Source organism: Moschus berezovskii, chromosome X, assembly GCF_049115385.1.
Source record: "Moschus berezovskii isolate FMDL1 chromosome X, NW_MosBer_1.0, whole genome shotgun sequence".
In the NCBI taxonomy this organism is placed as follows: Eukaryota; Metazoa; Chordata; class Mammalia; order Artiodactyla; family Moschidae; genus Moschus; species Moschus berezovskii.
Window position 1 is genome coordinate 21017665 of NC_142488.1, and position 26578 is coordinate 21044242.

The 26578-nt window shown below is 37.2% G+C and overlaps 1 protein-coding gene across 3 annotated transcripts in view; it reads left to right on the plus strand.

Moving 5' to 3' along the window:
• Positions 1-25962, plus strand: part of LOC129564191 (membrane-bound transcription factor site-2 protease) — a 55357-nt gene extending 29395 nt beyond the window's left edge. Inside the window, exons 8-13 of one of the 3 annotated variants that reach the window (XR_008687450.2) lie at positions 7426-7520; positions 7861-8056; positions 11289-11364; positions 12459-12677; positions 12876-13083; positions 22346-25962. Coding sequence is in view for 1 of the 3 variants with exons in the window: in XM_055437905.2 (XP_055293880.2) it covers positions 7426-7520; positions 7861-8056; positions 11289-11364; positions 12459-12677; positions 12782-12794 (599 nt within the window). In the remaining 2 variants the exon portion in view is untranslated. Of the gene's footprint in view, positions 1-7425; positions 7521-7860; positions 8057-11288; positions 11365-12458; positions 13192-22345 lie in introns of those variants that run through there. The other 2 variants (XR_016036953.1, XM_055437905.2) reach the window with 2 other exon arrangements.
• Positions 25963-26578: the final 616 nt, after the last annotated feature.

The following is a 26578-nucleotide window of genomic DNA, read 5'->3' on the forward strand; positions in this document are numbered from 1 at the left end:
TTTTTATTGCAAAAACTTTTCACACATAAATAAATGTCAAGAAAGTAGTATAGGGAATTCCCTGGAGATCCAGTGGTTAGGACTCCATGCTTTCACTGCCGAGGATGTGGGTTCAATCCCTGTTGGGGAAACTAAGATCCTGCATGTCATGCAGTGCGGCCAAAAAGAAAGAGGCAGAGTAATATAAATGAAACCTCGTGCATCCTTCTCCCAGCTTCAGCAATTATCAACACTTTGCCAGTTTTTTCCATCCAGCCTGTCCACCTTTAAAGGAAATATTTGAAAGCACATTCCAGGTATCCTGTGATTTCATTCATAAACCTCAGCATATCTTTAATAGATGATGACCTTTTAGAGATGACCACAGTACTATTATCACACCTAACAAAATTAACAATAATTTCTAATATCTAATTGGTATTCACTCTTCCCTGTTTTTTTTTTCTTTCTTACAGTTGTTTTCAGTTGGATGGTATGTGTTTAAGTTGTAATAATTCCCTCTGACACTTTTTAAAAAAAATCATTTGTTAAAGAAACTGAGTCATTTGTTTTGTCAAATTTATCATTAACATGTTCAAGTATCCCCCACATTTCCTATAGGTGGTAGTTAGGTCTAGAGTCTTGATTAGATGCAGCATCCATTTTTGACAAGGGCAAAAATATCTAGGTAGCACTCAGTACTTCAAATTGCATCTCATGTTTTTCCATGTATTGCATCTTTTCAAATGGGTATGTAATCCACAGTATCTTCTTCTATAAGAGAAGAATCCATTATTTCATACTTAAGTCTTTTATGATTTTCCTCAAGTTTGTCTAAATTTGGTATAACTAGTATTGAATTCGGAGAAGGCAATGGCACCCCACTCCAGTACTCTTTCCTGGAAAATCCCATGGACGGAGGAGCCTGGTGGGCTGCAGTCCATGGGGTCGCTAAGAGTCGGACACGACTGAGCGACTTCATTTTCACTTTTCACTTTTATGCATTGGAGAAGGAATTGGCAACCCACTCCAGTGTTCTTGCCTGAGAATCCCAGGGGTGGCGGAGCCTGGTGGGCTGCCGTCTATGGGGTTGCACAAAGTTGGACAGGACTGAAGCGACTTAACAGCAGCAGCAGCAGCAGTATTGAATTACCGAAGCCAAAATGACATTGTTATCAAATAAAATTTCTCTCCAAAAGAATCGTTTTATTTAGGATATCTGTGTTTCATTGTTTATAGTTAGTCTTTTTCCTGGCAGACAGAATGGAAGTGAAATTTTTCTTGAAATACTCCAGAATTCTGTCCTTATTAACTTTTTGAGTATTTCACTATTATGGATCCTATGCTACATTTTGGAGGTATTTACTTAAAAACCCAAAGCAGGTATTACTTACCATACTCCCACATTAATAAAAAAATATCAATCCCAAAATAATAGTTCTTCAGTTAATATTTCATCTCCTTAGAAGTGACTGGATTAGGATACTTGATTTTATATTGTGACTGTTAATCATTTTTTAATGGAGTGCCTATACTTACCCAGATTGTAGAAATCTTAATGACTGTAAATATAACTTAATATACTAGATTAATTTAAATGACAGGCTTGACCACTGGAGCTATGGACATTTAAGAAAGCTACTGATTGATATTGTTTTACATGTATCTAGGTACATTTGTTACCGTACATTATAATTGAGAGCATAAATATAGCAATATAAGGTAACCTATAATCCAAAAGTAATTGATACTCAATTTAGAATAAAATTAGGTATGCACAATTAAAATTTTAAGAATTTATACCACTTCAAAACAGTAAAACCACTTTGAAAATATCTGATGCTGAAAGTGCCCATAAGCTGTCCCAGCCAATCATTTCTGGCCTTGTTTCATACCCTGACTTTCCTAGGTGTATTATTAGATTTTTAAAGCTGTTCCCTAAGATATTAAGCATACTAAATGTTCTCCTTTAAATGTTAACATGTGGATTTCTGGCAAATTTTTTAAAATGTGGTTAATCTACATGAAATGGTCATTCCTTTTATGAAATTGTTGGGACCTTCTGTTTTTCTTCTGTCGATCCTTTCCTTTTTTATTTTTAAACATTAACCTACTAACCTAGGAGCGGCATCAACAGAGCCAAGGCTGGTTTTATTCTACGTCTGCCCTTGGTTCATGGAGTAAGCCTAATGAGCTTGTCCCATACACTCCTTGGAGATTTAATGGCCTTTCCAGGAAGCCCCAGAAAGGACACTGGGTGAGGGTTTGGAGACCTTTGTACCTAGAATAGATCTCTTCTTTCATTCTGAGCCAGAACAGAACAAACTTTTCCCCTATACATATTCAAACCTCTGCTTAATTTAGGATTGCCATGTATCCATATGCCATTAGTTCCATTTGAATGGAACTAAAAGTTACAGACAAGAACTAGTTTGGTTCTTTTGGGGGACATATTTTTGGCCTCACTGCATGGCATGTTAGTTCCCCAAGCAGGAATCATACCCGCACCCTCTGCAGCAGAAGTACAGAGTCTTAACCACTGGACCACCAGGGAAGTCCCTTTGGACTATTTTCTAACAAATAGCTTGCATTCTCTTTCTTTAGTTTGAGGGGACACTCTTCATATATGCCTAAAGCTAAGTTCCTTTTTTCTTTTTTGTAAGTATTGTTTTGAGTAAGAAAGGCTACTAAGTCCAGCATTTGAGCTGCATTTTTAAAAAGCATGAGATTGAATACTAAAGGCAACTACTACCTAAAATTAATCTATGAGCCCAGACTCCTGAAGCCTCTTTCAGTAACCTATATTCATGTTCAGAGGAGGTGAGGGTATATGCCTATAACTGCTTGGCAAAGGGAGTATTGTCCTGTATTATGCATCTTTAACTGAAGTGAGAAAAGACCATTCCTGACCTGGTTTAAGATGATGTAGGGAAAACCCTGGAAATCTTTTCCATACAGTTTGAGTACCCAGATTGTTTTTATGCCCAAATCACTCATGTTCAGAGAAAAAGTGTATGTTCTCCCACTGTGAGTATCAAGGTAGGGTCAAGGTTTCTTTGCTCTTATCCACTGAAAAGAGAGAGAGAGTAAGTGTGTGTGTTTATAATTTTTTAAACTGTTTTTTACTAGGTGGTGCTGGTATAAATTCTACTATAAAACTAAGAATAAATAGGTTTGCCTGTCTATATTGGAACTCTGAGTGAGTGAAGTGAAGTTGCTCAGTCGTGTCCGACTCTTTGCGACCCCGTGGACTGTAGCCCACCAGGCTCCTCCGTCCATGGGATTCTCTAGGCAAGAATACTAGAGTGGATTGCCATTTCCTTCTCCAGGGGATCTTCCCAACCCAGGGATCGAACCCAGGTCTCCCGCATTGCAGGCAGACGCTTTAACCTCTGAGCCACCAGGCTAGTTACAGTTAAATATTTGTTAAACTAGGGTAAGAAAATTTTTCAGTTCATTTTAGTAATATAGAAAGTAGTGAAGACTGAACTATAGACTGGAAAATTTCTTCCTTCCAACCTTATTCCAAAATAACCTCTGGTTTAGACCATCCTTTGAAGACTAGACTATATCTATAAGTATCTTAGGGTACATTCAAAATATACAAGTTCTCCCTGTAGTGGAATTATGAAACTAATCTGGTCTTAATTTTCTTAGTTATTTCCCGATCTGGGGAGATTTAAGGGACAATTCTCATCTCCTACAGTTAAATTGAAGCCAAGAAAGCTTCTGGGACTTCCCATTGCATTCTTTTTTTTTTTTTAGCTGCACAGCTTATGGAATCTTAGTTTCCCAATCAGGGATCGAACCTGAGCTGCCTGCAATGGAAGCACAGAATCTTAACCACTGGACCACCAAGGAAGTCCCCCTACTGCAGTCTTGAATGTGCCTTCCAATGTAGAATTGGATCAGTCTCGCATGTTGATGTGTGTGTGCATGCTCAGTTGTGTCTGACTCTTTGAGACCCCATGGAGTATAACCTGCCAGGCTCTTCTGTCCATGGGAGTTCCCAGACAAGAATACTGGAGTGGGTTGCCATTTCCTTCTCCAGGGGATCTTCCCAACCCAGGGATCGAACCCATGTCTCCTGCTTAGCAAGCAGATTCTTTACCACTAAGCCACCTGGGAGGCCCCTCATGTTGATAGCAGTACAGTAATATGAAAATTACCTTTGGCATCCCTGTCTTATAGGTTAAGAATTGAGTCACAGAAATTAAGTGACTTGTCCTTTAATGTGCCCAGTAGAAAAGATTGTAAAATAAACCATATTTTAAAACATATATATAATTTTTAAATTGATAAACAGAAATGTCAGTTTACTTCTCACATGATAACAAAATATTAAACTCTTTAAATGGAAAATTCCGTATGTCAGGAGGTACTTCATCTTGTCAGGGCAGCCACAGCCATTGATTTGTGTTTTGATTGGATTAATCACCATAAGAAGAAGCCATAACTCAGAGGTCACATATTAGTGATACCATAGAAGCCAAATCCAGCCTTGCCAAATGTATATGATTTGACTTTCCTGGCAGTCCAGTGGTTAAGACTCCACACTACCACTGCAGGGGGCATGGGTTCAATCCCTGGTCAGGGAACTAAGATCCCGCATGCCTTGAAGCCCAGCCAAAAAAAGAAAAAAGTTTCTCATGAGAGTCCAGACTTTGTATTTCTCTTGAAATAAAATGGGTTATCTCTTGACCCTCAGTTCCAAGTCAAGTGACCTGGCTGCTTACCCTCCTTAAAACAGGGTATGTATTCTCTAATTCATCACAGTCCCCACCATTTCCAATTTTTTCCACATACTATCCACTTCATATATTTGATACTTGCTTGGCCCCTTTAAGCTTTTTGTTAGACATGCCATATCAACAGTGATATCAAATTATTGACTTTCAATTCTCTATTGCTGACACTCCATGAAAAGCTAAGTATCAAGCATCAGAGGTAAATTTTTAAAAATCATTACTGATATAAAGGCAAGTAGCATAGAACACCATCTATGTATTCAATGCGTATTGAGCTATCCACCTTACATAAAATAACTGAGAAATCTTTCCTTCATAGACCTTACAGTCTAATCGAAGAAACAGACCATGTCCACATTACAGTACAAGGTTAAATATAAGGAATGATGAGAGATATTGGGAGCTATGAGAGTTGCTGGCAGTTGGTCTTGACTGAAAAGATGAGGACAGGGTTCATAGCAGCAACTCTTAAGCTGGTCCTCAACAGTGAGTTTAATTTCAAGAGACTGTTACAAATGAATCTTGGCACCATAGATCAGGGAACTGCTAATGATTTGGTTCAGCAAGAGGAGAGTATGAGATAAGGTGATTAAAAAAATAGAAATCTTTATTTTAGGCTATGAAGTTTAGACTTTATTTGGAAGCAATGCAGGATCTTTGAAAATTTAAATTATTAAATAGAAGAGCTACATTCTCAGAGTTTTACATTGGAAGGTTAATCTGAAGCATTCAGTATCTAGGACAAGTTTACATATGAGGTAGGTGGTAAAATAGATGCGTTAAGATTCTCTTCAAATGGGTCAAGTGAGAAAGAATTGAAGTCTACCTTTTAGTGGGAATAGAAAAAGAGAAAAATGATGAGGTAAATATTGGTGTGACTTGGCAACTGATTAGAGAGCATACTGAGGACTTTTGCTTGGATTGATTTCTTTTTTTAATTCTAAGCACCTTTTTACCTTAGAATTTACCATTAAGGCTGATGAGTGATTATAGGCATGAGTTTGTGTACTTTGGCCACCTCATGCGACGAGTTGACTCACTGGAAAAGACTCTGATGCTGGGAGGGATTGGGGGCAGGAGGAGATGGGGACGACAGAGAATGAGATGGCTGAATGGCATCACCGACTCTGTGGACATGAGTTTGAGTGAACTCCTGGAGTTGGTGATGGACAGGGAGGCCTGGCGTGCTGTGATTCATGGGGTTGAAAAGAGTTGGACATGACTGAGTGACTGAACTGAACTGTGCCATTAGATGCTCATAGTTTGCTTTCATATTTTAAATATTAGTCATCACCCAGAATTTAAATACCCAATCAGTTATGGTAAGAAAACAAAGCAAAACCACCCGCACAGCCAGCCATTGCAGAGAAGAAATTGGTGCATCTGTTGGTTTACTTCACCTATATTTTGCTCTTCGTGTTGGCAACAATTCGTGTTTAAGAAGATCCAATCTAATCAAATAATCTAGAAAAGAAAAATTTAAAAACAAAAAATCTTTGCCTGAAATAAAAATCCTTTTAAAGTCAGATTGCATATCAACAACCATTTTCATGCTAATACTCCTAAAGACACTCTTGTTAATAGGAAAGCTTTTTGTAGTATTGGAAATCAGGGATAACATTACTCTCTTCTTCAGCATATCTGAGTATGGTAGTATGTATATAAAATTATAAGTTTAATTGGTCCTCGTGGTTGTTTAGTTGCTATGTCATGTCTGACTCTTTTTGACACCATGGACTGTAGGCCACCAGGCTTCTCTGTCCATGGGATTCTCCAGGCAAGAATACTGAAGTGGGTTGCCATTTTCTTCTCCAGGGGATTATCTCCACCCAGGGATCAAACCCACATCTCCTGCATTGCAGTCAGATTCTTTACCACTGAGCCACCTGGGGAGCCCTTAATTGGTCCTTGCCACACATCAGTTTTGCTCTACAAGTTTGATGTGCTGAGTGCAGGAAACATTCCAAAATAAATGGATAGGGAAAAAAATTCTGTCCTAGCTGTTTGAGTGTTTTAACTTCCTTATTCTCCCCTAGATACAGTAACGCAGTCTACCAAAGAACTTGAAAAAATAAATGATTAATGGGAATAGTTGCCCTTTTTCCATTGCCTTCCAAGAATAACTGGGTTACTAGTATGCAGGCAAATATGTGCACATCTATGTGGTCAAATTGGACTGCCCCAGTTCTGTGGGGAAAATTAAAACAGTAATTAAGCCTGGAGGTGGAATAGATGTTTGATACGATAGAGATGTCCTTCAGGATGAGAGTCTCTTAGGCATCCTCTTGCTCACTCTGCTAACACCACAGTGCAGGAATTCTGATACTGGATCAACAGTGTTAGGTCATCTAAAAGTAGCTCATTAAGTATTTGTGCTTGACCAGCTGGAGTTACTGCAAAACCTACTGAGACCCTGGAACTCCAGCTTTATGAGTGGGTAAGTTTATGTGAAGACAGTTAAGCTATGGTCATTGCTGCTTCTTGATTCAAATTGGATATATCTCTTTTTGTAATATAAAATCAAACCGTGCAGCAAGTAGCCAACAATGTGAACTGTCAGTTACACAGTTGTTTCTGAGTTCATATGCGTTTTACTTAATTCTTTTTGTCTTGGAAGCAAAATTCTTATTACAAATGTACTTCTGTGTATTGTGTACTTCTTTTAATAACAGATTTTAATAAACCATTTCTCTTTAAGCGTACAAACGGCTAGACGGTTCGACTGAATGCTGTAACAATCACAGCCTTACAGATGTTTGCTTTTCCTATAGAAATAATTTTAATAAGCGTTTGGTAAGTTGTCCCTGAAACAGTCTTGATTGCCTGATATAATCATGTAGAACTAAAATGGAATCCTTGAAAACATTGCCCTTTTAGTTTAGACCATTTTATTAAGATCTCTACATTTCACATTTCATCTGAGAATCTTTAAAACGTTTATAATAATATCTTATTTGGCCAGAGTAGAATAATTGAATCTAATTTATAGTAGATATACATGACTGGCATTTCCTTTATTGAACTTCATTCCTAATATGTTTGGTGACATGAAAGATATTGAAAGAATTTAACTTAGTGTTTTGCTTGTTAATGAATCATTTTTAGTATTGACTAATTGATGTTCTGTCCCTAGCATACATGTCTACCTGCCCGGAAAGCAGTTGAAGCCACCCAAGTTTGTAGAACTAATAAAGACTGTAAAAAAAGCTCAAGTTCAAGTTTCTGTATAATACCTTCTTTGGAAACTCATACGCGCTTAATAAAAGTGAAACACCCACCTCAAATTGATATGTTATATGTAGGACATCCGCTGCACCTTCACTACACAGGTGGGTTTTATTGTGGTAGACCCTCAGAACATCGCTATGATGGCCTATATCCTCACTGGTAGAGACTGGTAGAGACCTTGCATTAATTTCATTTGTTTGATCACTTTTTAAAATCTTGTTAACTTGTTCTTAAGCATTAAATGAAATTTAAACAGTAGGAAAATTATCTGAATTTATAAAGCAAGATGGAGCTGAACCCCATGTCTACTTATGGAGAAAGACATATTTTTTCTTTACTACCGTTTATGTCCAAGTCACATAGATGACCTCTCAGATGTTCTCTGAGCATTTATTAAATTTCTCCAAGCTCCCAAATCAGTAGCAAGAGTATCATATGCCAGAGAATGCCAATAATCATAGTGATAATGATGATAAAGTAATTTGTGAATAACACATGAATTTTATATGAATATAATTTCAGAATCAGACCAGCGTAATTGTTTTAACAGTGGCAACATGATTGGATTAAATATATAGCTTTTCCATATGGCTCAAGATCATACAGAAGAACTATGCAAAAATGATCCTAATGACCCAGATAACCACAATGATGTGATCACTCATCTAGAGCCAGACATCCTAGAGTGCAAAGTCAAGTGGTGCTGATGAAATTCCAGCTGAGCTATTTCAAATCCTAAAAGATGATGCTGTGAAAGTGCTGCACTCAATACACCAGCAAGTTTGGAAAACTCAGCCATGGCAACAGGACTGGAAGAGGTCAGTTTTCATTCCAATCCCAAAGAAAGGTAATAACCAAAGGATATTCAAACTACTGCACATTTGCACTCATCTCACATGCTAGCAAAGTAATGCTCAAAATTCTCCAAGCCAGACTTCAACAGTACATGAACCAAGAACTTCATGTTCAAGCTGGATTTAGAAAAGGCAGAGGAACCAGAGATCAAATTGCCAACATCTGTTGGATAATAGAAAAAGCAAGAGAGTTCCAGAAAAACATCTGCTTCATTGACTACGCCAAAGCCTTTGACTGTGTGGATCACAACAAACTGTGGAAAATTCTTCAAGAGATAGTAATACCAGACCACCTTACCTGCCTCCTGAGAAACGTGTATGCAGATCAAGAAGCAACAGTTAGAACTGGGCATGGAAAAAATGGACTGGTTCCAAATTGGGAAGGGAGTATGTCAAGGCTGTATATTGTCATCCTGCTTGTTTAACTTCTATGCAGAGTACATCATGTGGAAAGCTGGGCTGGATGAAGCACAAGCTGGAATCAGGATTGCAGGGAGAAATATCAATAACCTCAGATATGCAGATAACACCACCCTTATGGCAGAAAGGGAAGAAGAACTGAAGAGTCTTTTGATGAAAATGAATGAGGAGAGTGAAATAGCTGGCTTAAAATGCAACATTCCAAAAACGAAGATCATGGCATCTGGTCCCATCACTTCATGGCAAATAGATGGGGAAACAATGGAAGCAGTGATAGACTTTATTTTTCTGGGCTCCAAAACACTGCAGATAGTGACTGTAGCCATGAAATTAAAAGACGCTTGCTCCTTGGAAGAAAAGCTATGACAAGCCTAAACAGCGTAACAGAGACATCACTTTGCCAACAAAGGTCCGTCTAGTCAAGGCTATGGTTTTTCCCGTGGTCATGTATGCATGTGAGAGTTGGACCGTAAAGAAAGCTGAGCACCAAATAATTGATGCTTTTGAACTGTGGTGTTGGAGAAGACTCTTGAGCGTCCCTTGGACTGCAAGGAGATCCAACCAGTCCATCCTAAAGGAGATCAGTCCTGGGTGTTCTTTGGAAGGACTGATGCTAAAGCTGAAACTCCAATACTTTGGTCACCTCATGCGAAGAGTTGACTCATTGGAAAAGACCCTGATGCTGGGAGGGATTGGGGGCAGGAAGAGAAGGGGACGACAGAGGATGAGATGGCTGGATGGCATCACCGACTCGATGGACATGTGTTTAAGTGAACTCCGGGAGTTGGTGATGGACAGGGAGGCCTGGCATGCTGCAGTCAATGGGGTTGCAGAGTCGGAGATGACAGAGCAACTGAACTGAACAAGATCATACAGTCTAACTTATTTTGTTGTATAAGATTTTTATATGTTCCCTTTTTAATAACTTTTACTGAAATATAATTCACATATCATATAATTTACCCTTTTAAAGTATACAATTCAGTAGTTTTTAATATATTCAGAGTTGTGGAACTATCACCACAATCTAGTTCCGGTATTTTTTCATCACTCCAATAAAAGGCTGTACCCATTAGGAACCTATCTACTTCTCAACACCCACCCACCCCATCCCTTGGCAACCACTTAATCTACTTTCTGTTTCTGTAAATTTGCCTGTTTCCACACATTTCCTATAAATAGAATATTTTGTAATTGGCTTCTTCCACTTAGCATAATGTTTTCAAGGTTCATCCATGTTGTAGTTTCTGTTGAACCATCATTCCTTTTTTATGGTGAAGTAATATTCCATTGTATGGATATATTACTTTTTCTGGAATTTATTCATCAATTGATGGACATGTGGGTTTTATGTTTCTCTTTAAAAGGCTCTCTCATTGGTCTGTAGTCATATCCTAAGATACAACTTGGGTCATTCTTCTCATTTATTGTTTTGACACTAGGTGTCTCTGGAGTACAGATATTATATACATCCTGAACAAATGTAGAAATAACCCTCTTCAAGGTAATTTTCAAGAAATGTGTGCTATGAGTTCTATTTTATTATAACAGAGTTTTTAAGTGTTTTAACAAAAACAGAGTAATGGAATCGACAAAGTGAAGGGAATCTAAAAATCCCCTAGTATTAATCCTTGTTTTAGCAATGAAGAAAACACTGAGACCAAAAAAGATTAAGTCACATAATAGTTGGAGTGAACATGATTTTAAGGTTATACCTCTTTGAAAAGATAAGGACTCTTGATATAAATTCTAGTGTAAAGTCATTCTTTGTATTTGGTAGTCATCGTTGATATATAATCAGTTTTTATTTTAGTCTCACCTCACAATATAAATGTACATTGAGACATGAATTTTTGTATCCCACTCTTTTTATTAGATGTTCTAGAATTGTTGATTTACTTTTATAGTTGGGCCATCAAGCCTGTCTGCATATGTTTGGGTAGGGCTTTCTCAAATCAGTTTAATAGGCTAGTCCAGTCTTTACCCACATAGTAAAATTCATTATTCTGTTGCTTACCTGTATAAATAATATTAATTATTTCTTATTTTTCTTTTTTAGTGAGCATCACCAGTTTTATCCCGCGTTTCAAGTTTCTAAGCATAGATCTGCCTGTGGTTGTGGAGACATTTGTCAAGTATCCTTTATGCTGTGAAAGATATTTTAAAAGTGTGCTACTTGGAACTTGATCAGTTACCTTGACTAGAGAGCCTGAACAGACCTTACAAACATCAGTCTACTGCTACCACACAGAAAAATGGACTTTAAAGTTCAGAAAGATCAGATTGTACCTAGGAAGGAAGAAGTCAAAGAAGAGAGATTGGTTGGGAAGAGAGAAAGGTTAAGGTGTGGAAGGGAAAGAACCTAGAAGACAAATTGAGAGTTGAAGTTTAGAGGTCTAAAACCTTTGAGTATGTTTATAAAGGATGAAGTCTTCAGCTACTAAATGAGGTGATGTATTCCACCCCTCCTGAGCCTGTTGACTCTGACCAAATGGAGGAATGCATAAGGGGCATCGAACTGATTTCCACTACTGAAATAGCACTCCACAGACTCATGTATTCTTCAGCATATTAGGTTTGCATATAAAGAGATTTTTAATTGGTTATTATATAGAATTTGAATATATTTGAACAGTTTGAAAAGGTTCTTAATTTTTGTCCCTTTTAAATCTTTCTTTCCTTAATGATTTGCAAAAAAACAGAGACAGAAAGTAAATGAGCAAATATTAGTTAACAAATGAGTTACTGAGAAAAGGATACAGTCAAAATTGTACCTTGCGGACTGCAGCTTTATCTCAGAGATATTTACACTATGACCTTACAGATGATAGTAAAACAGAGTTCAAGGGACTAAAATCTTTATAAATCTAAGCTATACTTTGTAAAGATCAAAGAGGAATTTTCCCTCATTTCTTATTCTTTCCATATTCCTTTCTCTTGTATCATTAAAGAGAAAGTCTTTCAAGGAATTCATTACAGACCGCCTTAGTTTACAGGTGGTTGGCCTTCGTTTTTTTGTCAAGTTTTTTGAACTTTGAAATAATACAAATCATTTGTTTTAAATAGAGATCTAAGAAGCAATAGCATTTACTGGTGGGCAGAGATTTTAAAAAAGGAGAGAAGTCACCTGTAATCTCAAATCCACTCCTCGTAAAATATGCGCTTCTGACTCCCAGAAATGGCTTTGCATGCAGACCTCACAGTAGGCTCCTTAACTGATTGCAACCAGGTACTTGATTTCCCTCTCGGGAGCTCTGGCAATTGTTAATGCAGTACCCTGCTTTGCTTTGGACGGACAGTGGATTTTAAACTCTTTCCTAGATGCTACTCTTACCTCAGTGATTGGAGACAATGATGTCAAAGATCTGATAGGATTTTTCATCTTGCTTGGTGGCAGTGTACTTTTGGCTGCCAATGTGACCCTGGGTCTCTGGATGGTTACAGCACGGTAATATTTTGACTCATCTGATACAATCTCTGAGTCACAATATATAATATTGAAAACCTTACTTAGTATGAAATAAAAAGTGTTTCCTTAAAATTGCATTTTAGCCAACAACTTTAAGTTCTCTATTCAGCATATCCAAACTCTGGGACGGGGGAGAAACAGAAGAAATGAAAGACATACTCTGTGATTACATTCTAGTTTTACAGACTGAACCTACAAACTTCAGATGCTTGTGGAACAATTGAAACAAGTGCAAATTTATGTTAAACCATTTTTGTGTGGCTACATACTGTATGGAAATACTGTAAAGGAAAACGGAATTGGGTAGGAGCAACTGAGAAAAAACTTCTGAAAAAGCATCATTAATCCAGATTTGAAGAAGACCAGACTTTGGCCAAGTGGGAAGGTGAGCATTTTCTTGGTCTATATTTCTTGTCTTTAATCTTGTTGGAAAAGTATTTTAAAATTCAGTGGTATGTTGTTGGCTCAGATGTTAAAGAATTCTCCTGCAATGCTGGAGACCTAGGTTCAATCCCCGGGTCAGGAAGATCTCCTGGAGAAGGGAATGGCTACCTACTCCAGTATTCTTGCCTGGGAAATCCCATGGACAGAGGAGCCTCGCAGGCTACAGTCCATGGGGTTGCAATGAGTCAGACACGACTGAGCAACTAACGCACACATTGTTTTATACTCTTGACCACTGAGGGCTGATTACAATTAATAAAATTGTATAAAAAAAAGCTGCCAACGCAAAAGGGAACATCTTTGTTCAATGATCCCAGTAAATGAACACCTTGGAAGTAGACTCTATAATATCATGAGACATGTCTTCCAACCAAGAGTTGCCTCTTTGATAATATGCCCCCATACCCTCATAAAGCAGCAGCAGCCTTGACATTCAGAATGAGCTGTAGGAAGTATCTCCTACCTGCAGCATGTGAGCTTGAAACAGTTAGGGGTGAACCTCAAAACTGAGCCAGCTGGCTCTTGCAACAGATCACAAGACAGATCACAGAACCTTCTGCAGTCCTGGTTACCTTTCTCTACGAGCTTCAAAGCTTAGAACCACTCCAGAATAGACATTTTCTCTTGTGCTGCTGGGGCTACCTTGGACCTTGCTCCTAGGCTCCTGTCTTCAAGAAGCAATTACTCTAAGCCATGAAGCATACTCTGTCCTCACCAGTGTCTTCCATGTTTCTCTGTGTTGGGGAATTAAATACGTAGTTCTTCCTTTCTGTCTTTCCCCTAAGCTACCTCTGTGGGTCCACAAAAGACTTGGTAGTAGAGTGAGAATGGCTACATGTGAGAACAAATATGGATTTGCTGGAGCCTGGTAACTGACTCCTGAGCCCAAAAGAGCCCTGCCTAGTTTGAGATCTTTCAGACTGGTGATGCAGCCCTGGAAAATCTAGGAAGTCAATAGGCCAGTGTGAAGTTATTGGTATTAAAACTATATGAGCATGCTATTTCTTTGATGAAAAATCTGTGCTCTCATATATTCAAAAACATCAATAGTCATGTATCCAACTTTTTCACTAAGTGAGATATTCATGGGGTTCATCTCTTTAAGATTCCTGAGTTGCTCTTAGGCAATAAAACTTTTTAATCATTTTTAAGGGAACTTTAGATTGTGTTATAAATCTGCCTGCCTTCTTGATGAGAAATTGTATATTAAATATAATTTTAATATTTTTTAAATGGCCTCTATTACCACTACTAAAAACTGTACAAATTATTGGTTTATCCTAGGGAAAAGCATTTGTTCTATTCTCAGGCAGACAGTCTTTCAGGATTAAAGTATATTAGCAGAGTAATGCACAGACCTATTCAGATAATAAAGCTTGGGGACTACCATGAAATACTTATATTATTTATTTGATTACATGAACTAAGCAGTTTACTAATGGAATTGCTATATACATGCAGATCATTTTTTTTTAAAACTGAGAAAAAAATTTAATAGATGAAATCTTACCCATAAATTCCTTTCTCTGGATGGAAAAAAAAACAAGCACATCATTTTCTTATGGGTTTTAAACACCTTGGTCTTGTGCTCCATCAGATCAGAATGTGGGAACAGTCTATTAGGATATTGAGCCGTTCAGTCCTGTTTTTACAGAAATAGCCTCATTGTGTAAGAAAGGAAATGTTATGTGTTGTCTCTTCAGTCTCATTGTGGGCACTTCTAGAGCAAGGACCATGTCATACTCATCTTTCTATCCCTGGCATAATGCATGAGACATCAAAACTACTTAAATGTGGTTGAATGAATGATGTTTAGTGTTATTTATGGATTAGAAAAGCATGTTTCTATTTAAGTAAGCTGTAAAAAGTGTTATTGAATATTTCGTGTAAATATATGTTAACATAAAAAAGTAGCTTGGAAGATCTTTGTGTCCCTGGTAGATTATCATCTTTATGAATATAGTTCATTTTGGTTTCTGTAGAACCATTTAAAACATGAATTATTTTAAGAATTTGAAGAAAGTGTTGTGTTGTCACTTGTTCAACAGTAAAACTGTATTTTCAGTGTTCCTACTCTGCATTGTTTACATTTTTGAGGGTTGTTTTTAATCACTTAAAACCTGTAAAGAATGTCTATATCCTTTTCAGCATCTCTGTTTGAAAAGACATACAGTTAAACTTGACATTTTGATAACTGCTCTTATAAGTCATCTGTTCTAATGGTAAATTGTTTAAACAGGGGCTTCATGGGTATGTGGCTCTTAGTCATCAGTTTGTCCTGTGGTATTTATTGAATGTCCACATACTAGTGGTACACAGGTAATTTTTTCTATAAATCTTACAACTGAGTTTAACTTGAAGATACCATAGTTGCTGACATTCAATGTTTAGCAATAAAAATAAATGTGTACCAGCATTCTATGTTTTATTATCTATGTGTTGTCTTTTTTTAAAATTTGTATTCTTTTCTGTCAAAATTCTTCCTTTCACATACAGTACAATCTTAGATGTTTTAAAATTCTTGATTCTAAACGCAGCCTCAGTTTTCACTTAAGCAATCATATATGAAAGTTGTTGACAGATCACAGAAAGAAGTCTTTTTAATGTGAACTCCCTGTGCTCTCACAACTGTTTTCAAAATGGCTTATTCATGGATGAGGAAAGAAGACTATCATGTTTCATTACTGTCTGACAGAAGTGTTCTCTAAGTTAGGCGATGTTTTCAGGAATTCATGGAAAGAAGTGTTTTAACTATGATACTCAGTTCTTCTTCACTTTTTGCCCTGGTGCTTCCTACCATGTCCACAGAGCCAACCTCCCAGACAAACACACACACTCTCTCTCTCTCCTCTTCCCTCTCTTCCTCTCGTTGTTTGGTTACTAAGGGCCAAATAAAATAGCCTGGGGATTTAACCCACTTCCTGATTGGTCAGCCCTCATTTCACTCCTCCTCTTTGCCTCTGATCCCATTATGCTACAGTGAAGAGCCACAAGACTAGATGATCGATTATCTATCAGCTTTACTGAGATAGAATTAAACACTATAAAGTTCAGCTGTTTAAAGCATACAATTCAATGTAGACCAATTTTCTTTTAATAACTCATCAAATAATACTATACATATGCTTTAGTATAATCTAACTTTTTAAGTACTTGAACATGATAAAAGACAGAAAGAAAAAAAAAACCTTTATTTCACAGCTATGTGAATTCTGGGAATAATTTTCACCATTGGAATAGAGTTGGGTAACAAATTTATTTTTAAGGTAAAGCATGTGGATATGCTTATTGAAACAGTAAACCTTTTCAAATCAGTGCATATGCAAGCTACTCTTGCTGTTTAGGCCATACTAATTTGAATAATCCATTGTATATTTTATCAGACGGTGGCAAATGAATTCAATGAGGGGAAGGCCTCTTATTTCAGAACCTAATGCTACAATAGGTTATATTCAGGGTGGAGGTAGAAAAAAGAGCTAAAGGAAGTTACAGTTCTAATTACCAACGAGGTTATATTGTATAGTTTGATTTCCCATTACAGAAAGAAAAAAGTACCCTTATATCTTAATTTTATTTAGCTAAAGATCAATGGATATTCAATAAATGTCCCTTCTTATTATCAGAGTTTTTCTCAGACTTTTGTACTTAAGTGCTCTTTACACTGTAGAGGTGGGAAAACCCTGAAGTATCTAAAAGTATAACCTTGTAATTGGCTCTCCATTCTATAAAATTGAATCTCACTTTATGTTACTTTTTTTTTTTTTCTGACTTTGCTGGCATGTGTGATCTAGTTCCCCAACCAGGGTTAGAACCTGGGCCCTGCTTTGGGAGCATGGAGTCTTAGCCACTGTACCACCAGGGAAGTCCCTCACTTTATCTTAACTTCTTGTGAATTTTACATTCCATTAATCAGGCATCAGGAAGTCAGTCCTCCTCTTAAAGATATGAAACTCTAAACTGTAAAAGAATTAGATGCTAAGATTAAGATTTTCTTCATATCTAAAACACATTGATAGACAGATTCCTGGCAGTCCAGGAGTTGAACTTGGCACTTTGACTTCCATGGCCTAGGTTCAATCCCTGGATCTGGGAACTAAGACCCTGAAAGCCATGCAGTGCAACTAAAAAAATAAATAAAACACATTGGTAGAAAGTAGTTTATAACAGCTGGTCTATAAACTAGTGACAGTCTGTGTTGGTGTCCTTGGATCCATAGTGAAATAATGTGTGTGTTGTTAAAATGTTACCTGCTGCCCTTTATCAAAGAGCTCTCCTTTATTTGGGGTATGGAAATACAATAATTTCACTTAGCATTTAATGGCTCTCTGTAACTGACACACATTCACTGGCAAGGTGTGAGGCTTTCTTGTTTACCTACATCCTCACCTCCTCCTGAATTATGTGACTTCCATGTTCTGTCAAATCCCTTGATGCAAAATGGCATTTCCTTTAAATTTGCATTTCTCATATTATTAATAATATTGCACATCTATATTTGCTTAGGCATTTGGACTTTTCATTCCGCTAATTGCTTATTGTTATCCTTCATTCATTTTCCCATTGAGCATCCTAAATTTTTCTTATTGATCCATAGGAATTTCTTATACAATCTACATTAGGGACTAACAGACTACAGCTTGAAAGCCAAATTCTGCTCACCAGCAATTTTTATAAATAAGTTTCTATTGAAACACAACCGTATTCCTTCAGTTTTGTATTGTCTATGGCTGCTTTCATGCTATAACAACAGAGTTGAACAAGTGCAATAGAGACCATATGGCTCATAAAGCCTAAAATATTTGCTATTTACAAAATAACCCATGTTCTAGATATCAACTCTTGTCCATTTCAGATGTTGCAAATAATTTTTCCTAGTCTATCATCCATCTGTAAATTTTTATTTATGAGATCCTTTGTTGAACAAAGATTTTTAGTTTGATGTAAAGTCTGTTAATTTCTTGATTCATTGTTTGTATTTTGTGAGTCTTACTTACAAAGTTCTTTCCTGTCCCAAAGTCTTCAGTTCAGTTCAGTTCAGTCACTCAGTCGTGTCCAACTCTTTGTGACCCCATGAATCACAGCACGCCAGGCCTCCCTGTCTGTCACCAACTCCCGGAGTTTACCCAAACTCATGTCCATCGATTTGGTGATGCCATCCAGCCGTCTCATCCTCTGTCGTCCCCTTCTCCTCCTGCCCCCAATCCCTCCCAGCATCAGGGTCTTTTCCAATGAGTCAACTCTTCGCATGAGGTGGCCAAAGTATTGCAGTTTCAGCTTTAGCATCAGTTCTTCCAAAGAACACCCAAGACTGATCTCCTTTAGGATGGACTGGTTGGATCTCCTTGCAGTCCAAGGGACTCTTAAGAGTCTTCTCCAACACCACAGTTCAAAAGCATCAATTCCTCAGTGCTCAGCTTCCTTCACAGTCCAGCTCTCACATCCATCCATGACCACTGGAAAAACCATATCCTTGACAAGACGGACCTTTGTTGGCAAAGTAATGTCTCTGCTTTTTAATATGCTATCTAGGTTGGTCATAACTTTCCTTCTAAGGAGTAAGTGTCTTTTAATTTCATGGCTGCAATCAGCATCTGCAGTGATTTTGGAGCCCAAAAAACTAAAATCTGTTTATTTTTCACTGTTTCCACTGTTTCCCCATCTATTTCCCATGAAGTGATGGGACCGGATGCCGTGATCTTAGTTTTCTGAATGTTGACCTTTAAGCCAACTTTTTCACTCTCCTCTTTCACTTTCATCAAGAGGCTCTTTAGTTCTTCTTCACTTTCTGCCATGAGGGTGGTGTCATCTGCATATCTGAGGTTATTGATATTTCTCCCAGCAATCTTGATTCCAGCTTGTGATTCCTCCACCCCAGCGTTTCTCATGATGTATTCTGAATGTAAGTTAAGTAAGCACGGTGACAATATACAGCCTTGACGTAGTCCTTTTCCTATTTGGAACCAGTCTGTTGCTCCATGTCCCATTCTAACTGTTGCTTCCTGACCTGCATATAGGTTTCTCAAGAGGCAGGTCAGGTGGTCTGGTATTCCCATCTCTTTCAGAATTTTCCACAGTTTATTGTGATCCACACAGTCAAAGGCTTTGGCATAGTCATAGCAATATCCTATACTTTCTTCTCTATGCTTTAGAGTTGTACTTTCACAATGTGATCTTTAATTTCTAGAATATATGGTTTGAGGTAGGAAATCCAGGTTTATTTTTCTGTATAAAATGAACTGTCTTTAAAATAGATGTAATAGTATTTTCTTTATGTTACAGAAAATAGTTTACATAAAGTTCTGTATATGGTGCCTAACATGCTCAAGTTGCTGCTATGTACGTAAACTACTTTCAGAATGCAGAATTATTACATAAATTTGCCCTCATATCTCAGTCCACACTGGCATTAGATCTTACCTCCTTTTGGTCTGCCATTTTGGTTTCCAGTGCCTTCAAGCTAGCTCTGGTTGTCCAGAGTATATCCTCAGGTCTTGACCCTTTTAAACATTTCTTCCCCCAATCAAAATGGACCTAATATCATATTGAAGATGTTAACTAAGGATTTTGTTCACTGAAACTATTTAAAATAACCTGTGTTCATGGGTATATTCATATGATGATAGTAACATGGACATTTAAATCTTGTCTTACCCAAACTGTCTTAACTCAAAAGAAGGCACTATGATGGACCAATACAAGAGAGAATTCAGGATAGAATAAACTTTGAGGACTAAATCAGATAATATAAAGCTGTACAAAGTCTGGGATATTGCATTTCAAAATAAACTTTTTTTAAACAAGTTAATTTACACTTTTTTGGTTAGAAAAGATGCCAAACTACTTTTTTAAATTTATTTTTTAATTGGAGTATCATTCCTTTCACAGTGATTTGTAAACTTCTTTCTTTTAATGTCTGGTTTTTTGTAGAAATTTTTATCCACATCCTTTGGCCATATTTCCCTGCAGTGATTATCACCTTCCTATTGCTTCTCATCATTTAAGACTCATATTTTCACAAAGGGTTTGCAAATATATTGAACCGTATCTTGACTTCTTTTACAGGTCCTTGACTTTCATACTTTATTCCTAGCATTCTTTCTTCCCTTTCAGCCACTTTGTTTCCATCCTTTAATGGCTTCTAATTTTCTTCATAGGCCTTATGTGTCACCAGAAATCTACAGTGGGAGGTTGCACTTAGCAATGTACAGAACATTCACTTCTCCAGTTCAGGCCATCCCCTTTTCTGTTACAGAAATACCTGGGAAAAAGAGGTTGGTAATTAGGAGTTTACTTTGGGAATATAGAATTAGAACAGAAGGAGATAGATAATGTAACCTGGGGGCCTTTATAGACTATTTCTTACTAGAAAAGAAATGTAAGTTCATTATAGAAAATATGTTAAATGAAAGTAAATTTCTTGAAAAAAATAGCATGTATTGTAATTGGTAAACTGCTTTTTAAACTTGACAATGTATTACAAGAATTTTTCAATATTATTAATATTCTGCTGCTGCTGCTAAGTCGCTTCAGTCGTGTCTGATCCTGTGTGACCCCATAGATGGCAGCCCACCAGGCTCCCCGTCCTAGTGTTGTTTTAATGGACATATAATATTCCAGTGTTAAATATGCCATAAATCAATCAGCAACCCCTATTATTTCCAATTTTATGTTATTATAAACAAAGCTGTGAGGAATACCCTTATAACTAAAACTTTCTGTGTATCTATGATTTTGGGTAATTCCAGAAATTCTCAAGACAATACTGAAAAGAAAACTTGCAATCTTGAACAAAGTTTTATATGTACATATTGCCTTATTGCATTTGCATTCTTTTGTGTTAATTGAGTAAGGAAAAATGGCATCTCATTTTAATTCACATTTCTTTGATGTAAAAGAAGTTAAACAGTTTTAAATGTATTTATTGGCCATTGTATTCTTTTTATTTATCCCCATCCTTTGCCCATTTTGCATGGAGGTGATTATTGTCTTCTTACCTCTTTTCCTCATAAGCTCAGCTCTGCCATTTGATTTGTTATATGTGAATATGTTAAAACATCATTTAAATATAATGCTTATTGTTATGTTTTCACTTATTATAGTCTGTCAATCTTTGCCTTATGCTTTCCACTTTTGACGATGTGTTTTGAAAGTCTTCTCAAGATTTTATAAATATTCATAAATGTTTCTTGCAATAATTTTATGATTTCATTTTTCAAGCATTCACATTGTTGATCACATGCAGTGTATTTTGATGTTGGTGCAAAGTAGGCATATAACTTTGTGATTTGCTATCTCCAAATGATTAACCAGTCATCTCAAAAGAGATGGTTTAGTCTTAGATTTCTCATACCAGCCAAGAAAAGGCATAAACTTATATCTTTTAGAAAGAATAGATATAATAAGTGAAATTATCTCATTTGATAAATAATTTTTATTCATATAGGATGCAACTATTTATTATTTTTTCCTCAACTCAGTAATACAGAACTGAGTATATTTCATGTTTTAATTGATAAAGTACTTAAATAATTAATTTTCCTTAAGATAAGTTTTTACTTTTATTGAAATAGTGTTTCTCATTTCTAAGCAATATAGATTAGCAGTCTGGAGATTATTCTTATATATATCATTATTTAAAGGTACTGTTTTCATCACATTCTTAATTAATATTTTTTATTTTTGCTTCTTAAATTTTCTAACTTTAATTCCTCTTTCTGTGGAATTTTAAGTATTAGTCTTTAAAGGTTAAAAACAAAATCTGTCTTTGAAATAAATGTCCTGATTTTAAAGTAGGTATCTTATCTTTATCTGTTTTAGTTATATAATGATTAAGTATGGAATACTGCATTTCTTGATTACTTGTTCATATATATGCATTAATTTTAATCATAATTTAAAATCAGGAAAATAAGAGGTTAGGATATTATGAATTTGTGTTTTATATCTTACAAAAATTGAACTTTTTCTATTCATAATAAACGATTGTTTTAAAAGACGTTGGTTAAGTGTGCTTTTTTCCCCCCATTTAAAATGCTTCTAAGATCATTGTAGTTGGTTTTTTAACTTGCCACATTTTAGAGTGTGACTTTTGTAAATATGCTACTCTAATAGGTGCTTATTGGATTTAAAATGTTCCATTTTTCTTGTTCATCCTCATTCTGCACTCATTAGAACTGATCCATATGTTATTTCCTTCATTTAAGAAATATTGCATATCTACTATGTTCTGGGCTCTGGGAATTCTACAGTAAGTAAGACAATTTTTCTCTTTTATACTACCATTTATTTTTAAAGCAGTAAGAATGTTCTGAATACTCCTGTGTTGTAGGCGTGGGGTGGCAAGAGATTAAGAAGGTTAGCAGAGGCCAAGTCTTAGAAACACGATAAGGAGAGTGTGGACTTTCACCTAATCAAAAATGGAAAGCTATTGAAAGTTTCGAGAGAGCGCCATTAACAGAATTACATTTTTGTATGAATCATCTTGGCTGAGGGTAAAATGTGGGTTGGAGGGAAGCAAGTCTGGAGGCAATAAAATTGGTTAGTAGACTATTTCACTAGTCTCAGCAGGAGATGATGGTGATATAGAATAGAATGGTGGCAGAAAAGATCAAAAGAAGAGGACCAACTCAAAAGTACATCCACTGTATCTGATGGTTTCATATAGTTTAGGTTCAGGAAGGAGTTAAGAGGACTTCAGGTTTCTGGCTTGGATAAGTAAATGATGGCAGTGCCGTTTATAGAGCTAGGACACATCAAGAAACGAGCAGTTCAGTTTAGAACTCTTGAGTCTGAACACCTGAGAGGACTTCAAGTGGGCCATTGAGTGGACAAATCTGAAACTCAAAAGATATTAGAGTTACCATGTGTAAACTGACACACACCAAATATGGAATTGAACCCGTGGGAGTGGATAGATAGTCTGGAGAGAATGTAGAAAAATAAAACAGGAAGAGAAGGCATCCTAGATAGAGCTCTCAGGATCACCAGCATTTAGATAAGAAGGATACAAGGAAGAGGAAACAGAAGGAGCTTCAGAAAAATTATGGTAAGTAAATCGTAAGTGAAAGTTTGGTATTAGAGAAACAAAAGGAAGAGCATGTGTCCAGAAGGAGATATCAATAATATGAGGTGTGGTTGAGAGAGGCTGCATAATATCCATGCAATTAGCTTTAGTTCATAGATAATCTTAAGAGGACAGCCTCAGTACAGCAGTACAGAAGATGAGTCAGGTTGTAGTGGATGGAGGAGTTGTGGGGACGGGGAGGGAGAGGTGTGCAGATAGAGATTGCAAGTGCAGAAAATGCCCTCAAGGAGTTACATTTGGAAAGGCTGGGGAGAAGGAGTGTGAAGGGACTTGGTGAAGGATGTAGCATTAGTTTAGGAAAGTTTTGTTGTTGTCATTGTTTTAGCAGTGGGAGGATCATGAGGCATGTTTCTGGTGCTAATGGGAAGAACCTAGAGAAAGAAGGATCATCATGGGAGAAGATGGAATCCAGAGCACAAGTAAGACAGCAAGAGGGATGCCCTTTGTCAAAGGGGAGAAAGAAGAAATATGGTTCTGTTGGGGAACCACTGACTGAAACCGCCTGTGCTGGGCAGGCACCATAATAACCACTTGTATATCTTACAACAGGACATCCTGGTAAGGAATGCAGAACTAATAAGCTACCACCAACTGGAAGAATTCAGGAAAGGTCAGAAGAAGAGAGGAGACTCCAGTCCATGTGCCCTACCAACCTCCAGAATCCTTCTCACTGGTATCCATCTTGGCTGAGTGATGCACTGGCCACCAGGAAGGACCCTGAGTCAGAGTGATTGGCCAGAGACAACCCAAAACTAACCCCATCACCATAAAACCCAATACTACAAGCCATATGGCAGAGCAGTCCTCCTGGGTTCCCTTGCCTTGCTACTCTCTGCCCTGGCACCCCTTCCCAATAAAGTCTCTTGCATTGTCAGCTCGTGTGTCTCCTCAGACAATTCATTTCCAAGTGTTAGACAAGAGCCCACTCTCGAGCTCTGGAATGGGTCCCCCTTCCTGCAACAAGTTCACTGTCATTCTCACTGTTTCTGAAGGCCATTGGTAAGTTCCTCTCAGTTTGAGCTTCATTGTCTTTACATTCAAGCTCTCAAACTAATTGGCCTTCATTTTAGGAGCAAGTGACCTTGAACTGAGTGACCTCACTTTCACTTTTCACTTTCACACATTGGAGAAGGAAATGGCAACCCCCTCCAGTGTTCTTGCCTGGAGAATCCCAAGGACGGGGTAGCCTGGTGGGCTTCCGTCTATGGGGGTCACACAGAGTCGGACACGACTGAAGTGACTTAGCAGCAGCAGCAGCTTGAGCTGGTAGATGTTTCTGCCCAGAGCTCAATTGAGCTGGCAGATTGTTCTGCCCAGAGCCAAGCCCCTAGCCTTTCAGACCACGGTTTCCAAGTTTTTGAATGAAAAACTCCAGCCTTTGATTCTGTTCCCAGTTTGCACATTTGGCACTGCTGGTGGCTGCTGCATTTCTCCATTTGGTCTGAAATCAGTCCTCAGTCCCATTGCTTTGGGTTTGTCTGTTCAATCCTTTTCCAGTCCAAGGGTCCACGAGAGTTGGTGGTAGTGTGTACTGGGCCATCTTTCAGCCAGGACATAGTAACGTCACTTGCTTACTGTCAATATCTTAGCATTTTCTTTGACTTATTTTTCGTAGATGAAGATTAATTGCTAATGGGATCCTTTTCATCCAAAGAGCTGAACGTTCTGGTCTAAAATAAGCACACTTGCTTATTTTATGTCTGAGAGCTGTGATCCTGGAAGCTGTAGAAAGTTACAAAAATGGTAATATCTTGCTAAGCTTGTTTTGTGGCCTAAGAGCTTAGCTTGGTTGCTGAAAGGATGGACGCTTCAAAATATGGCTGGAATAGAAATGTAGGTTAAATTCCACTTGCAACCGGGAACCTACTAACCTGCTGCCAGTCTTCAGGGAAATTACAATGGCCATTATAAGGAATGTTCCAAATAGGTAAGATAATTTTTGAAGTGACTTAAAAGCAAGAGTTCTCAAATAAAACAGATGAAATGGAATATAGATTTTGAGTAATATGCAGAAGGCTCTAAACATTTTTGAAATTACAAACTTGATATTCAAAGCCTGCTAGGGATGTTTTTAATGCCTTCTCTCCTCAGCTAAAGCAAAACCTTGTACCCAGAAGGAAAGATGCAAATTAGAGAAAAGGTAGTTAGAACAGGTTAGCCTCTTTGTCTTTCAGGCTGCCTTCCCGAAGTTTATTAATTCACCTGCTGTTTATTCTTTGCCAATTCCCCAAACCTCACCTATTCCTCTCAAAATACTGAAAAGAACCAGTACATTGGAAACAAAATTGACTTGCACTTAATCTATGCCTTTGTGATGTAGATTTTCTACCCCCACCCCCCCCCTTCTCCAGCACCGTTGTTTGAAATGAAAACTTTAGGAAGAAGTTTCTCATCAAAATAAAGAAAAAATAAAACAGGAGGTACTTGGTAATTGGGCTAAAGAGAAATTTTGCAAATCCTCCACAGATGTTAGTAACTGTAACTTCTTTGTTTATATCTGTCTGTATATATCTACACATATATAGATATATAGTAAATTAATTTGTTAACCCATTCACCTGTAGCCCCTTCTCTGGGAGAAGCAATAAGCTTCCAGCTTAAAGATTTCACATTCCAGAACCTTTATCCTCGGAAAAGACTTTCTTCCTAAGAAAAAGGACACATAAACTCATTGCCGAACTTAGAGGTATGTTTCACAATGGGCATTTTAAGATTACATATATGTAGTAAATGTGTGATGTTTTTCTATCTCTCGATGGTATTGCCAAACTTAATTTGTAAGAGCTCTGTTTAGTTGGTTTGAAGGCAAGAACTTGAAAGGATTGGGCAGTAACAGAAACTAACCCAAATACTTTTCAAGTTCAAGTAATATGGAATAATCTCTGGTAAATAAAGTTTAAGTTCATTGGTTTAGTTAACATATGTCTTTAAAGTTATCAACACTGAATATAATGCAGACAACCAACTTTTATTCTACTTGGTCTTATTAGTCAAATAACTTCATGTTATCTCTGTTATGGAATTTGTCAACAAAAATAACATAGAATTATGGCTGATTTTTGTCTAATGTCCCATGAAGTTTTGGTAGGTAATCTAAACATAGTCGTTGGGAGTGTTATCCGAAAAACCGGATTTGCTTCTTGGTTAGTGTCAAGTCAAAAGACATAACCAAGCCGAAGAGCAGAGAAAGGAAGGATTTATTACTTGTAGCAAGTAAGGGTACAGGCATATTTGTGAAGGGGCTTGAGTCAAGGAGAATTCAGCATAGAACTGGGACAGAAGTTGACGGAGTCCAAGCTTTATAGGTGGTTGAAGTCATGAGGGTCAGTAAAGGTCAATTATCATCATCCCT